The sequence below is a fragment of the Hyperolius riggenbachi genome, chromosome 6 (genome assembly GCF_040937935.1).
Source record: "Hyperolius riggenbachi isolate aHypRig1 chromosome 6, aHypRig1.pri, whole genome shotgun sequence".
NCBI lineage: Eukaryota > Metazoa > Chordata > Amphibia > Anura > Hyperoliidae > Hyperolius > Hyperolius riggenbachi.
Genome location: NC_090651.1, coordinates 364154151 through 364169678, shown reverse-complemented (window position 1 = coordinate 364169678; position 15528 = coordinate 364154151). Strand labels below are relative to the sequence as shown.

Genomic DNA, 15528 nt, shown 5'->3' with positions numbered 1-15528 from the left:
ATATTATCTGCATACAGAGGCTGGATCTGCCTATACAGACCAGCCTCTGTTGCTATCCCAAACCCCCCTAAGGTCCCCCTGCACTCTGCAATCCCTCATAAATCACAGCCACGCTGCTGACAAACAGCTTGTCAGAGCTGGCTGTGTTTATCTCTATAGTGTCAGTCTGCTGCTCTCCCCGCCTCCTGCAGAACTCCAGTCCCTGCCTACATCCCTTCCGTCCCTGCTGATTGGAGGGAAGGGACGGGGGCAGGGACCGGAGCTATGCAGGAGGCGGGGGAGCAGCTGAGACTGACACTACAGATGTAAACACAGCCTCACAGCACGGCTGTGATTTATGAGGGATTGCAGAGTGCAGGGGGACCTTAGTGGGGTTTGGGATAGCAACAGAGGCTGGGCTGTATAGGCAGATCCAGCCTCTGTATGCAGATAACATTCTTTAAACACACCTCGGGTTCTCTTTAAAACGCTGCTGTGCATCAAATCCAGATTTTTCCCTGGGACTTTTGGCATGTATCCCACTCCTCCATGCAAAAACTCAGATGTTAGATCCCTTTAAACATCTTTTCCATGACCTTTGTGGCCAGCATAAATGTTTCTAGTTTTCAAAGTTCGCATCCCCATTGAAGTCTATTGCGGTTTACGAAAGTGCACGCAAACTGAACTTTCTGCGGAGGTTCGTGTTCGAGGTTTGCGAACCCGAAAATCAGAGGTTCGAGCCATGTCTACTGATGACGTGCAGGCTGGGACACAGGCGGAGGGCGCGTTCTCATTACGCCCTCTGCAAAGGTAAACAATGACTGCGTTCAGCTGACAGCACAAGCGTCAGCTGGTTATTCAGCTGACACTCAGGCAGGTGTGTCTGCTGTGATTGGATGCGTGGAGTGTGGCCTGCCACTGATTGGATGGAAGTTGTATTTAAACGCGCAAAGTGCTCCCCAGTCATCACCCGTGATAAGCATAGCTGTGGCTTGTTGCTGGGTGCGCAGTCATACTATCTGAAATATCTGGAATTGACCTTAGCTTGTATTTGACCATTTTTGTCTGCTATTTACCTAACCCTTGCTTGCTACCTGGATACTCTTGCCTGCTGCCTGGACTGACCCTTGCTTGTTACCTTAACATTCTTTGCTTGCTGCCTGGACCGACCCTTGCTTGTTACCTGGAAACTCTTGCATGCTACCTGGACCAACCGTTGTTCGTTACTTGGATACTCTTGTATGCTGACATTGCTTGGACTCTCTTGCTTGCTGCCTGGATCAACCATTGCCTGTTTCCTGAACTATCTGTCACCTTGCTGGCAGTCGTTGCTGAGGGCCTAAACCTCCTAAATCAAAGGTACTAGTCTTGTGTGATACTTATGAACTGTTTAACTGTGTTATACTTGCCTCAGTGGGGTTCTGGCTGGTTATTGTCCTCTCTACTTCAGTCTGTATGCCTTGCACATTAGGACCTGGGGGTAACCGTAGTCAGGAGACAAACTGTACTGTTCACGCGGGGGCTTGTCTATAGGTGAAGACCGTGGACCGGGCTCAGAGCCGTGGCACTAGATTGGGGCATAGGGACTGATTGTGGACATAGCCTGTCAAGCCTTACACTTGGCATGCTAAGGGAAATAGTGATAACAAGTTTAAAAAAAATCAAAACGACTCTGAAGATTTTGAGAAAAATAGATTTTTAAAAATTCAAAGGAAAACATTTTTTTTCTGTTTTTTGTTTGTTTTTGTTTTAACTCAGTAAAACCCTTTAGCAAAGTTGACAGTGTTAAACTGCTTAAAGAGGACCTGACTCAGAACTTCCTCTCTGCTCTAAAAGATAAGCCCCAGCAGAGTAACCTTTAAAGATAAACAATAAATCTAAAGGAAGCAGACATAGGGTTAACATCCTGTGTTTACCAATTTGCTGCCCTCTCTCGCGGACTGCTGTGTGTGTGTGTGTGTGTGTGTGTGTGTGTGTGTGTGTGTGTGTGTGTGTGTGTGTGTGTGTGTGTGTGTGTGTGTGTATGTATGTATGTGCCGCGATCACGCGAAAACGGCTTGACCAATTTGAATAAAACTTGGTATACAGACCCCTTACTACCTTGGATGATATGTTCTGGGGGTCTCGGGTCCCCCCTGCATACGTGGGCGGAGGGTGGCGAAGGTACTGTGGAAGTAATTAGTGGAAGGGAGGCCCAGTACAGGGAAAATGACAGTGCTGGCAAAGGAATACCAATATTAAAAAAGGAGGGGGGGGGGGGGCAGTACTTGTAGGTAGTGTTGGGCGAACACCTGGATGTTCGGGTTCGGGAACGTTCGCCGAACATGGCCGCGATGTTCGGCATGTTCGGGCCAACCCTGAACTCCCCGAACATCCCGCTTTTGGGGGCCCTATGGGGTCGCAGGCATAAGGGGGGAGCATGCCCCGATCGCGGGGGGGGGGGGTCGGAAATTCCCCCCACCCCCTCCGCTAGCGCTCCCCCTCTGCCCGCTTCCCCATACAAAAGTTTGACGAAAGTAAAATAGTACCGGTGGTGGTGGCTGGCTGCTGCAGTGGCTGGCTGGCACTATGAAGTGACTGAGGAGGAGGAGTCGGAGTAGGACGCGTTGAGGGAGGCCGGGCAGCGGGCGGTTCAGCGGTAGTACCCTTGTGGTACTTCCGCCCTTTCTCTGACCTCACGTCCTCTGCATACGAGGGTACGCGTCACGCGCACCCTCGTATGCGTCATCACGCAGAGGACGTGAGGTCAGAGAAAGGGCGGAAGTACCACAAGGGTACTACCGCTGAACCGCCCGCTGCCCGGCCTCCCGGCCGCGATCGGGGCATGCTCCCCACTTATGCCTGCGACCCCATAGGGGGGCCGTATTCGGCCGAACAGGGCCCTGTTCGGCCAGGCATTCAGCAGTTCGGGCGAACCCGAACAGTTTGGCCGAACACCACCAGGTGTTCAGCCGAACTCGAACATCACCCGAACAGGGTGATGTTCTGCAGAACCCGAACAGTGGCGAACACTGTTCGCCCAACACTACTTGTAGGCTTAGCAATACTAGTACTTGCAATAAGTCTAGCCATGCGCTTGATTTGCTGCATACTTCTCACTGGAGAAAAGTGATAAAAAATACTAAATACTGTGATACTATTTTACTCAGGCCTTAGTTATGATGTTAATGTTTTGCAATAAAAGCAATACGTGATTTCATAAAACACAAATTAAACGCACAACTCAATAAATCCGCATTTATCTCCACTTCATTTTATTGCACCAAAAATCATTACAGCAAGACTGCGGCTCACTTTATTTGTGTAAGAAACTACAGAGTTAATGTATATGAAATAAACCATCTTCCAGCCCTGCTACACAGAGCCAGTGGTGGGCCATATTAGGGAGAGCAGTCTGATGGGGCTTCAGTCTTCAAGGACCACTGCAGAGAAAGCAAAGGTACAAAGTGAAATAAAACACAAAAAACAGTGAGCCAGTTACTTGAAACAGATGATTCCTAAACCCACTCCAAGGGCTCCACTTAAAGGGACACTTAAGTCAAACAAAAAAAATGAGTTTTGCTGCAGCTGTCCGGTGCCCTCACCATCTCCCTCCGATCCTCCTGGCCCCGCCGGCAACCACTTCCTGTTTCAGTGACAGGAGCTGACAGGCTGGAGACGCGAGTGATTCTTCGCGTTCCTGGCCACAATAGCGCCATCTATGCTGCTATAGCATATATAATATACCATATAGCAGCATAGAGGGTGCTAATGTGTCTGGGAACGCGAAGAATCACTCGCGTCCCCAGCCTGTCAGCTCCTGTCACCGAAACAGGAAGTGGCTGCCGGCGGGGCCAGGAGGATCGGAGGGAGATGGCGAGGGCACCGGACAGCTGCAGGGGGCTATTGGAAGCCCTAGGTGAGTAAAACTCATTTTTTTTTTGTTTGACTTAAGTGTCCCTTTAAAGGGGCACCCTAGTGACATATAGTAGAATGCAGAAAATTATTCAGAAGTTGTAATGAGTTGTAATGAGCAGAAATTATGCCCATGCGTAATTACGCATCGCAATACACAATTACGCATCATAATTGTAACGCAACATTTCGGGGCAATAGCATAATACATTTCGTAGTTAATTGTTCCTAATCGTAATTACGCATACATTTTCGCGTAATTTTGTGCCAACTTTGGCGGTGAATAGAAAAGCCGTCATACATGCCATTGCTGCTAAAATTGCTACATATATTAAGTACACGTTACAGATAGTATTGTTCAAAAGGAGTTTTTGAGAAAATCGATTTTAAAAATACCAAAAATGTTTTTTTGGGGTTTAAAAACCATTTTTCTTTGCATTTTTAGGCTGCTTACACACAGGAACGTTACAGGCGCACACTAGTGCAGCCTGTAACGCTCCCCAACGCACAGCAATGTAACACAAGTGGGCTGTTCACACTGCCCATGTTGCGTTACATGTAACGCTGCACGTTCTTAAGAAAGTGCAGCATGCTACGGCGTTAGAGCGGCTTAAGCCGCGTTAGACTGTCTGCACATGCGCAGTCATGTTGGGGAGGAGTGGAGAGCAGCCAGGCACATGGCTAATTAATATTCACTGCACGTTGTGACGTGCAGTGTTTACTTCCTGGAGCGGCCGCTCTGTATGGCACATGTAAATTACACGCAAAGTCATGCGTAATTGCGAATGACTATACAAAGTCAATTGACTTATGCATATGTAATTATGTAATTATGTATAGCCGTAATTATTAAAATGTACATGTAATTTCACGTAATCGTAATTAGCAGATCACTATCCAGGAGACTTTTTCATTAGAGATGTCGGCGAACGGTTCGGGAACACCTCACCCTGTAGTACTTCCGGATCGCTATGACCCAGAGTGGTACGGCTGCACTGGCCCGGCGGTGCGCGTCCTAGATCGCGCTCCTGTTGCCGGGCAGTTTCTGCACATGTGTGTGACATCATGAGTGAAGTCACGCTCAGGCGCAGAGAGTGCCCGGCAACAGGTGCGTGATCTGGGACGCGCACCGCCGGGCCAGTGCAGCCGTACCACTCTGGGTCATAGCGACCTGGAAGAAGTACAGGCACATAGAGATTCGCCCACGAACAGTTCGGGCCATCTCTATTTTTCATTAATTATCCGGGTTTTACCATCACAAACAGTTCCTATAGCTATATATTGCTGAATATTCAATGCGGCCTTGCCCTCCCAGTGATGTCAAAGCCTAGGCTGTTTAGCTATGTGGAAGTCTCCTCCCAGAGCAATATGGGGGACCAGGTATATTTTGAACTGGCTATAGTATGTTCAATAAAGAAACGGTCCACAGAGATGCCCCTGACAGGACTAAATATATTGCCACCTGACCTGTGATACATTTCAGTGTTTAAAGAGAACCCGAGGTGGGTTTGAAGAATATTATCTGCATACAGAGGCTGGATCTGCCTATACAGCCCAGCCTCTGTTGCTATCCCAAACCACCCTAAGGTCCCCCTGCACTCTGCAATCCCTCATAAATCACAGCCACGCTGCTGACAAACAGCTTGTCAGAGCTGGCTGTGTTTATCTCTATAGTGTCAGTCTGCTGCTCTCCCCGCCTCCTGCAGAACTCCAGTCCCCGCCTGCATCCCTTCCCTCCCTGCTGATTGGAGGGAAGGGATGGGGGCAGGGACCGGAGCTATGCAGGAGGCGGGGGAGCAGCTGAGACTGACACTACAGATGTAAACACAGCCTCACAGCACGGCTGTGATTTATGAGGGATTGCAGAGTGCAGGGGGACCTTAGTGGGGTTTGGGATAGCAACAGAGGCTGGGCTGGATAGGCAGATCCAGCCTCTGTATGCAGATAACATTTTTTAAACACACCTCGGGTTCTCTTTAAGGTCTTCTCCATGCACAGAAGACCCACACTGGACCTAACTGAGCCTGTTACCGGGACTGATCGCAGATGAGCGGCAGACCACGGGAGGACGGCGAGGGACTTACATGTGCTTATAGGGCTGGAGAAGCCCCAGGCAAGTATTGATTCTTTATTTATTTTGATCTCTGGTGCACTTTAAAAGGCATTTTATTGACAAGGTCTGACATATTCATTTCCTTGCAGTAGCTGTTTTGCTAATCATCTGCCTCTAATACTTTTAGCAATAAACCTTGAACAAGCACGCAACTCTAGCTGAAGTCTGACTGGATTAACTACTGTATTTTTCGGAATATAAGATGATCCGGCATATAAAACGCACCTAGATTTAGAGGGCAAAAATCAGGGGAAAAAAATAAATTAAACCTAGGTGCGTCTGTGGTGCCTGGATGTCTTATGGGGACCTTAAAATCCCCCAAAACTGTCTCTATCTAAGCTACACTGCCTATCTACAGTACTGCGTAGGCTGCGATTTCTTTGAAAATTGCCTCAGGCGGCAAAAAGTCTAGGGCCGGGCCTTGGCAGCAGCACGTGTTTACCGCATGGCTGCAGTCTGCAGTAAAGAAGATCCGGCAGATGGGACACTCAAGAGCCGGAATACTGGATGGGATGGCTAGGACCCTCTGATGATCGCAGCTGGGACTCTCGGATGACCCTCGGTTGATGGCAGTGGGGCGGAGGAGGAGAGCATCGCGGTGGCAGGATCCGGTAAGTATGTTTTGGGGCCAAAATACCATACCTGTAGAATACAAGACGCATCCACTTTTTCGCCCTAGTTTTGGGGACGAAAAAGTGTGTCTTATATTCCGAAAAATATGGTAACTTGTTTTAGGTGCGTGATTCAGACACTGTTGCAGTCAAAGAGACCAGCAAGACTGCCAGGCAGTCAGTATTATTTAAAATGAAATAAATATGGCAGCCTCCATATGTCTCTCACTTCAGATGTCCTTTAAGTGCCCAACCACTTGGCTTTTCTTGGACATCCTCCCTTGCTGAGGAGGTTGCACAAGGTAGGAGGTACCGCAGTTTAGTAAACTATGAACACCATTGATACTGCAGTGGACATTGTTTATTACTCTGTAGTGTCCACTTTCGATCACCATTTCATGATCCATTTACAACATTTATGATGCAGTGCCATGTGTCCACTGTCCATCAGCATTTTGATATTGTGCCCGTATTTGCTTATATGGAATGTGGTCCCATCACACTTACCATCTGGCAAAGTCTATGGCTCTCCACGAACTGATGAACTGAACGAAGCTCGGAACAGACTTTCCTTTGGGATCCGTAAGGTCATCAGAATTATCCCTGTTAAAGTTTCCGCAGGCCCCACATAGTTCCCCAGAGAACTTCTGGTGGACACTTAGGGTCAGGTCTCCACTCTCCAGTATAGTAAACTGGAAGTCCTCACCACTTGTCATCAATAAACCTCCTTGAGTGGTAACTATTGTCACTTGGCCAAAAGCATATGGAAGGTCAGCTGGCCGACCATTCTCCTGTAAAACAAAAAGCATGTCTCTGTAAGATTATGTAATGCAAAAGTCCAACACTCAACCCTAGACTTGTTTCTGTTTTAGTTTTGTACACTGCCTAGTTAGGTTTGAACTTTGGATTTACAATGTCTCCCCATCACCCAGAGTCTGTGGTATGTGATGCTTTAGCAAACAATCGGTGTTATCTATTTGTCATAAATCAGCTAGCATCCCTGTGAGACCCTCCTGAAGTTGCAATTAAGGCATCTAGTTACATTTATTTATTTTTGCAAAAGAATGTTTCTCCTCTGAATATCCAGTGTATATGTTACGGCCAGAACCCGAAGTTTGGCCACTTCGCGTTCTGGCTGGCCACCTCAGGTTCTGGCCGGCCAATGTGCGAAGTGGCCGCTGCGCAGCGGCCAATGTTATAAATGACATTTATTCCTGAAAGATTAATGTCTTTACATGCAGGCAAATGTAACAAAACTTAGTGAATTAAATGGATTTAAGCCGGCGGCAATGTAACAGATCAAGCCGCCGGCTTCAGCTCGCTCTCCTCCCCCCTGCCTCTCTTCTATACTGGGCAGCCTGCTGGGACATGCGTGTCCCCCCAGAGTCGTTCGTCGCGGCAGGCAATCCTGCCGTTCGTTCCTGCAGAGCGGGTGCTGGCAGAAGCGACGTCTGCAGCCTCCCCGCTCTGCTTCCCTGCAGCCACAAACGACTCTCGGGGACACGCGTGTGACGCCGGCTGCCAGTAGGAGAGAGGGAGGCAGGGGGGAGGAGAGGAGGCAGAGCAGAAGCCGCGGCTTGATCTGTTACATTGCCGCCGGCTTAATTCCATTCCATTCACTAAGTTTTGTTACATTTGCCCGCATGTAAAGACATTAATCTTTGAGGAATAAATGTAATTTCACACATTGGCCGCAGCGCAGTGGCCACTTTGCACATTGGCCGGCCAGAACCCGAAGTGGCCAGCCAGATCGCGAAGTGGCCAAACTTCGGGTTCTGGCCTTAACATATATAAGCTGTGTGTTTTAACATCTTGTTAATATTCAGTAACTAAGTCTGAAGAAGGCTTATTAGCAGAAAGCTTCCTTTTTATTTACCTCTTAGTTAGTTATACGTTTTGAACAGAATGAGGAAAGTTTATATAACATCTATCAGATCGCTATTTTTTTCATTTATCTCCTCTAAGAGACCCCCCCCCCCCCCCCTTACTTCCTGCCAAGGAAGCCCCAAGATTAAACAATAAACCCAGGGTGCCAGCAGGACAAAAGGTGAGTGACAGCAATAAAAACTTGACAGAAGTTCTAAATCTTCACCAAGTTCCAACTAGATTAGAGTTTTGACCCCTTTTACACTTACCTAGGATTCCTCCTGTGTTGCGTTCCTCTGCATTGCCGCAAGGGGCCGCAAAGGCAGTGCATAGCTTTGGAGGCTTGCATACTTAATGCAGGCTGTTATCATTGTGCCGGAAGTGCCTGATCCGCCACCGAGCTAACGAAGTAGTAACAGCGCATTACCGCTGGACTTCAGCGATGACAGAAGTAATGTAAGTCAATGGGTGACGCATGCTTTGTAAAAAGGTTGGTAGCAGCATTGCGGCATGCTAGTAGAATATTGGTAGAATTACCGATATTCTACTATTGGGCAATGAGTAATACAATATTTTATAATACCGATATTTTACTATTGCTTAACCTAACCCTGTTCTCACTTAGACCCTCCCTTTTTGGGGACTAACCCTAATCTGCACCCCCGGCTTTATCCACCAATATCTGCGACCAGTGATGATCACCGGATGAAATCCTAATAGTTTTTATTCGGATTTCATCCAGGTAATTAAAGTACCTGTGCAGGTGGGCGAGGGGGGGGGGGGGCTTAAACTTACCCAGCAGGTATCTTCTTTAATCCATCCCACGGCGCCTCCCACACTGCGTTCCAAGCCGTGGTCACGTGATTACAAACACTTCCTCCTTCCGGGTTGAAGGAGGAAGTGTTTGTAGTTATGTGAAACGCTTGGAACGCAGCGTGGGAGGCGCCGTGGGATGGATTAAAGAAGATGCCTGCTGGGTAAGTTTAACCCCTCCTCTCCCACCTGCACTGGTGCTTTAATTACTTGGATGAAATCCGAATAAAACCTATTAGGATTGCAGCCGGTGATCATCACTGTCTGCAACCCATTCCTTACAAAAAATCCCCTCTTCCAATATCTTCACCACCATATTATGAAACCACTGTAGCTGCAATTAACAGTACAGTCTATGGGGCACCCATTTGCCGGCAATTTACCTTTGTCTCATTGATCAATCCAAGCAGGGCAGCCATCAGAATTTTCTGGGCCCCATACTGGGCAAACCTACTGGGACCCCATACCTCATCCCCTCCTTCCCTGTGCCTCCACATGATAAGTGACAATCTCAAATCACATGTTGGTCGTGATAGGTGTATTGTAGTGGTGCAGCAGGCCTCCTCCACCCGCCATTTTAGACTCCCAAGGGGGTGGAGCCAAATGCAGGGGCAGGGCCATTGAAATCCTCCCCCCTGCATTGCCATGTATGCTCCAGTCATGCATAAGGGGTAGAGGGGGCATATAGCAGCTGGCATCAACAGCATTTCACCACACAGCTCATTTGGTTTAAAGCCAGTGTTTACCAAGTTAAAAATAAAAAAGTCAGATACTCACCTAAGGAGAGGGAAGGCTTGGTCCTAATGAGCCTTCCCTCTCCTCTCCCGGTGCCCTCGGTGCTGCGCTGGCTCCCCCATACGCGTCCGCCGCCGCAGGGACTTCGGAGGTCTTCGGGAGCACTCGGGCTTCCGAAGACGGGCCGCTCCGTACTACGCACCCACGAGTGCGTCATAGAGGGCGCTCGCGCATGCGTAGTGTGGAGCGGCCCATCTTCGGGAGCCCGAGTGCTCCCGAAGGATTCCGAAAGCTCTCTTCGGCATGCGGAAGTGGCAGTATTTGACCGAACTGGTCGAATACTGCCACGGGGGATCCTGCGCGGGACCGGCACTGGGAGAGGAGAGGGAAGGCTCATTAGGACTGAGCCTTCCCTCTCCTTAGGTGAGTATCTAACTTTTTTATTTTTAACTTGGTAAACATTCACTTTAAAGGGGCCACGCCGCAGTAGTGATTGACAGCTAGGGCCCATGTGGAACTGCCACAGTTTAGGCCCCAGACTGCCTTAGGGCCCCATACAGCAGTACCTCCTGTACTGCCCTGAAGGCGGCCCTGAATCCAAGCACTATTATATTTACTAGACAGGAAGCTTGACCGAAATTTAAGTATTTGTGAAAAAAAAGAACAACACTGTCTTGTTCTGCTAGACATATTTTACTCCATTCCGAGGGCTGGATTTGTACTTTTCAGTCCCCAAGGCCCCCGTGAATGTGTGCTCTGCAGGAAGCCTTTTTATTCAAGGGTTATGCTTTCTACAACCATGGTAATCACTGAAACATGTGATCATCAGGACACAGCATAAACATGTGATCATCAGGACACAGCATTTGCAGCATATGCAGCAAAACATGTGATCATCAGGACACAGCATATGCAGCAGAGCAAGCTGTGACTGTCTCATTGCACACCGGGAAGCAAGGAAGCTACACAGGCCTCTTGAATTCAGGCTGTGTACACAGTAAAGTAGGGTAGCTTTGGGCCAGGAGACATGATTTTACTTTGACATGTGGCCTCTTATTTCTCCCAAGTCCAGCCGCCCATCTGCTTTTTCAGCTCCCAAGACCAAGGCCTTTGTGGCCCTTCCAGAAATCTGGCCCTGACCATTACTAATCATTTTGCTACATAGTTCTCACCCATACTGTTCCGCTTGGGGTTATAGCAATGGAAACATTGGATAGGTAGATGTGGACCGCAGAGGTCAGGCCTTTAGCATCCTTATTGCAGCCCTGTGTAATGACCACAAATCTGAACCACGTTTCAGCATCCAGGTTGCACACCGAGACCAGATCAAAAGTGTTGTCAGGGTTTACAGCGCCAGACAACTGGTCAAACGACATCAGTCCACCATCAGCACTGAGAGTGCAAGTTCCACGTTGGTTGTAGCAATCTTGCTTCCCTGCCAGCAGACCACAGAACTGTGTGTCCGAGCAACTGTAGTCAGTGCACTCAACAATCCCTCCAGTCTGACAGGTGCATCGCTGGAGGCAGCTGGAGGAGACAATCGTTTCACCAACCTGTGAAGAATTAAAAAAAAATACATAATTGTCTAACGTTTGACATCAAGAAGGCTGTTACTTTATTTTTATTTTTTTTTTCCCTGTAGAAAGTTATTAATTAAAGTGGACCTAAACTTAGAACTTCATCTCTGCTCTAAAAGATAAGCAACAGCATAATAACCTTTCAAGAAAAACATTTCTTATTTACAACTTACAGAAATCTTACAAAGACTGTGCAGTGTTTACTTCCAGGTATCCTGGGAGCACAGAAAGGGTTAACCTCCCATTTGTACATTTTAGCCCAGAAAAAAAGGCACACAAAGGCGCAGTTCAGACACAGCTGACAGCCCTGGTTTAAACTTGCTGATTACTTGTTGATAAGACCGAATGAGACAGACCACCCTTTGTAAACACACACAGGGTGAATTTCTCAGCAACTATATGTATTTTGCTTGTCTGCTTTGCAAGAGTTTAGATCCGCTTCAAGGCTGCTTTCCCACCAGGTAGATGCATTGTAATTGTAGCATATAGTATGAGGGTCAGCAGGTGTTAAATACTATAAACAGATTTTTTAGGTAAACTCTCACATTACATGGAGATAGTAAAATTGATCAGTGATTGGCCAATCAATATTGAAAGTATGCACCAGGCTTAACATGAGGGCCAAGAGATTTTGACTGGGCAGTCATTGGCCAATTACAAAAAAAATCAGAATTTTTTACAGATGGCAAGTAATTGCAAAATTGTAGTTCATTGTGAAAATATTTTCATATTAACAAAAAGATCAGGTATGGTCAGTACAAATTAGTGAAAATATGTTTACAGTAGGTTACAACCTTGTATAACATTTTCACATAGAATTTTTACATTCATGCCCTTTGAGCAAGTTCAGTAGACATATTTCACTATTGATAAGTGATGGTCGCAAATGGCGATTTCAGATTCCTCAGAAATGTTGATCCCGGCAAGTGCCGATTACCGATTCCGCAGATTTCCGAAGACATCAGAAATTCCGATTACCAATTTCTGCAGAAAGTTTTTTTTTTTTACTTTTTTGTCAATAAAGTTGTGTAATTAAAAAGAAAGAAAGTTGTTTTTGCAGAATCTTCATTATTTTGTGGATGTCCGCTGTTATGAGGACATCCTTGATACACAACCAAATTTTTTGATTGGCCAAATGCTTTAGAGTGAGAAGCATTGGACCAATCACGGGATGCAGATTTTTTTTTCAGCAGAAATCGGAATACCATAGACATTTTTTACCATTCACAACAGTGCTGGTCGTAATGGAAAAAGCTACGCTTACGGATCATTGCGCGTAATTTTACGCTATTACGCATTACGAAATTACGCTTACGGCATAGACATTCAATTTCGGTACATGTCTGTAATTACGCATTGCCCTTACGCAATTACGCGTAAGAATACCGTAATTCAGGTTGTTACGTTATAGGCTTACGCGTAAATTCCTACTAGCAATTAATGCGTAAGGTCATGCTGCCAAGCGGAAAAGTTGACGCATGGATCAATGTTAGGTAGCCGCCGACTTTAAGGGTTAATAGCAAAGCCCCCTTAAGTGCTAAGAGCCTCAAATTTGGAGAATATATTAAGGAGATCAGAAGGAATAAGAGGAAAAAAATTTTTTTCAAAAAGACCTTATAGTTTTTGAGAAAATCGATGTTAAAGGGAACCAGAGAGAAAGCACCCTTGTGTATTTTACCATGTATATCAGTAAGAACATTAGAGAAAACACTTACCATGCTCTCTGTTTCCTCCTCACTGCTAAAAGTGTCTGTTAACAGCAGTCACAAGAATCCCAGACTGAGCAATTAAATCTGGCTTTGCTGGGAATAATTACAGCTGAGTCATTATAGCATAGCCACAAGGGGGCAGGCTTGGGCTTGAAATAACACCACAGAAGACAGACTTAGCTATAATCTTTCTGTAGCAAAGCTAGACGGAGCAGCCTGACTTCTCAGTCGGGGATTCTTATCAGACGTGATAACAGTCAGATTACACAGAGAACAATGAAACAAAGGGCAGATTAGGTGTTTACTGTCATGTTCCCACTGATTTATAAGGTAAAATACAAGAGGGTGCTTCATCTCTGGTTCTCTTTAAAGTTTCAAAGGAAAAATATATACATTTAAAAACCCGCCGACTTTAACGGTTAATAGCAAAGCCTGCTTAAAATTTAGAAACACCAAATTTACAGGGTATATTAAGGGGATAAGTGGGAATAAGAGGAAATTTTTTTTTTCAAAAAGACCTTATAGTTTTTGAGAAAATCGATTTTTAAGTTTCAAGGGCAAAAATGTCTTTTAAATGCGGAAAATGTCAGGTTTTTTTGCACAGGTAACAATAGTGTTTTATTTTCATAGATTCCCCCAAGTGGGAAGAGTTTTACTTACTTCGTTCTGAGTGTGGGAAATATTAAAAAAAAAACGACGTGGGGTCCCCCCTCCCAGACCTCTTTAACCCCTTGTCCCCCATGCAGACTGGGATAGCCAGAATGCGGAGCACTGGCCGCGTGGGGCTCCGCACCCTGACTATACCAGCCCACATGGTCCATGGATTGGGGGGTCTCGGAAGGGGAGGGGCAGCCAAGCTTTCCCCTCCCCCTCCGAGCCCTTGTCCAATCCAAGGACAAGGGGCTCTTCTCCACCTCCGATGGGCGGTGGAGGTGGAGGCCGCGATTTCCTGGGGGGGAGGTTCATGGTGGCATCTGGGAGTCCCCTTTAAAAAGGGGTCCCCCAGATGCCCACCCCCCCTCCCAGGAGAAATGAGTATAGAGGTACTTGTACCCCTTACCCATTTCCTTTAAGAGTTAAAAGTAAATAAACACACAAACACATAGAAAAAGTATTTTAATTGAACAAAAAACATAACCACGAAAAAAGTCCTTTAATATTCTTAATTAACCATTAATACTTACCTGTCCCTTTAAAAGCCAGTTCCCACGCAATATCCTCGGAAATATACTAATCAGTTACAATGTAACAAAGTTATTACAATGTAACAACTTTGTTACTTTGTAACACCACCGCACCCGACGTCACTCGCCGCCACCGCCGCACCCGCACGCACCCGACAGAGCTCTGAGCTATATAGCTCAGAGCTCTCTAAGCATCTTTGTATTTGGCCTCCAAGGAGCCCCATTGGTCCTTAGCAGACCAATGGGGTTCCTTTAAATCAGAAGGAACCCCATTGGTCTGCTAAGGACCAATGGGGCTCCTTGGAGCCCAAATACAAAGATGCTAAGAGAGCTCTGAGCTATATAGCTCAGAGCTCTGTCGGGTCCGTGCGGGACGCTAAGTCCCCGCCGCCTCCTGCTGTCCACCCCGCCTCTCCCACATGTCACCCACATGTCACCCACATGTGGGTGACATGTGGGTGACAGATGTAGGCGGGGCTGACAGCGGGAGGCGGCGGGGACTTAGCGTCCCGCACGGACCCGACAGAGCTCTGAGCTATATAGCTCAGAGCTCTCTTAGCATCTTTGTATTTGGGCTCCAAGGAGCCCCATTGGTCCTTAGCAGACCAATGGGGTTCCTTCTGATTTAAAGGAACCCCATTGGTCTGCTAAGGACCAATGGGGCTCCTTGGAGCCCAAATACAAAGATGCTTAGAGAGCTCTGAGCTATATAGCTCAGAGCTCTGTCGGGTGCGTGCGGGTGCGACGGTGGCGGCGAGTGACGCTAAGTCCCTGCCGCCTCCCGCTGTCCACCCCGCCTCTCCCACATGTCACCCACATGTCACCCACATGTCACCCACATGTGGGTGACATGTGGGTGACAGATGTGGGCGGGGCTGACAGCGGGAGGCGGCGGGGACTTAGCGTCCCGCACGGACCCGACAGAGCTCTGAGCTATATAGCTCAGAGCTCTCTTAGCATCTTTGTATTTGGGCTCCAAGGAGCCCCATTGGTCCTTAGCAGACCAATGGGGTTCCTTCTGATTTAAAGGAACCCCATTGGTCTGCT

General features: G+C 47.2%; 1 protein-coding gene across 1 annotated transcript in view; it reads right to left on the bottom strand.

Moving 5' to 3' along the window:
* Window positions 1-3210: 3210 nt before the first annotated feature.
* The window catches only part of LOC137521914 (IgGFc-binding protein-like), a 141781-nt gene continuing 129463 nt past the window's right edge, over window positions 3211-15528 (bottom strand). Inside the window, exons 20-22 of the mRNA XM_068241791.1 lie at window positions 11184-11564; window positions 7105-7388; window positions 3211-3401 (exon numbers count right to left, since the gene is read on the bottom strand). Of these exons, the coding sequence (XP_068097892.1) occupies window positions 3392-3401; window positions 7105-7388; window positions 11184-11564 (675 nt within the window). The 3' untranslated portion in view covers window positions 3211-3391. The remainder of the gene's footprint in view (window positions 3402-7104; window positions 7389-11183; window positions 11565-15528) is intronic.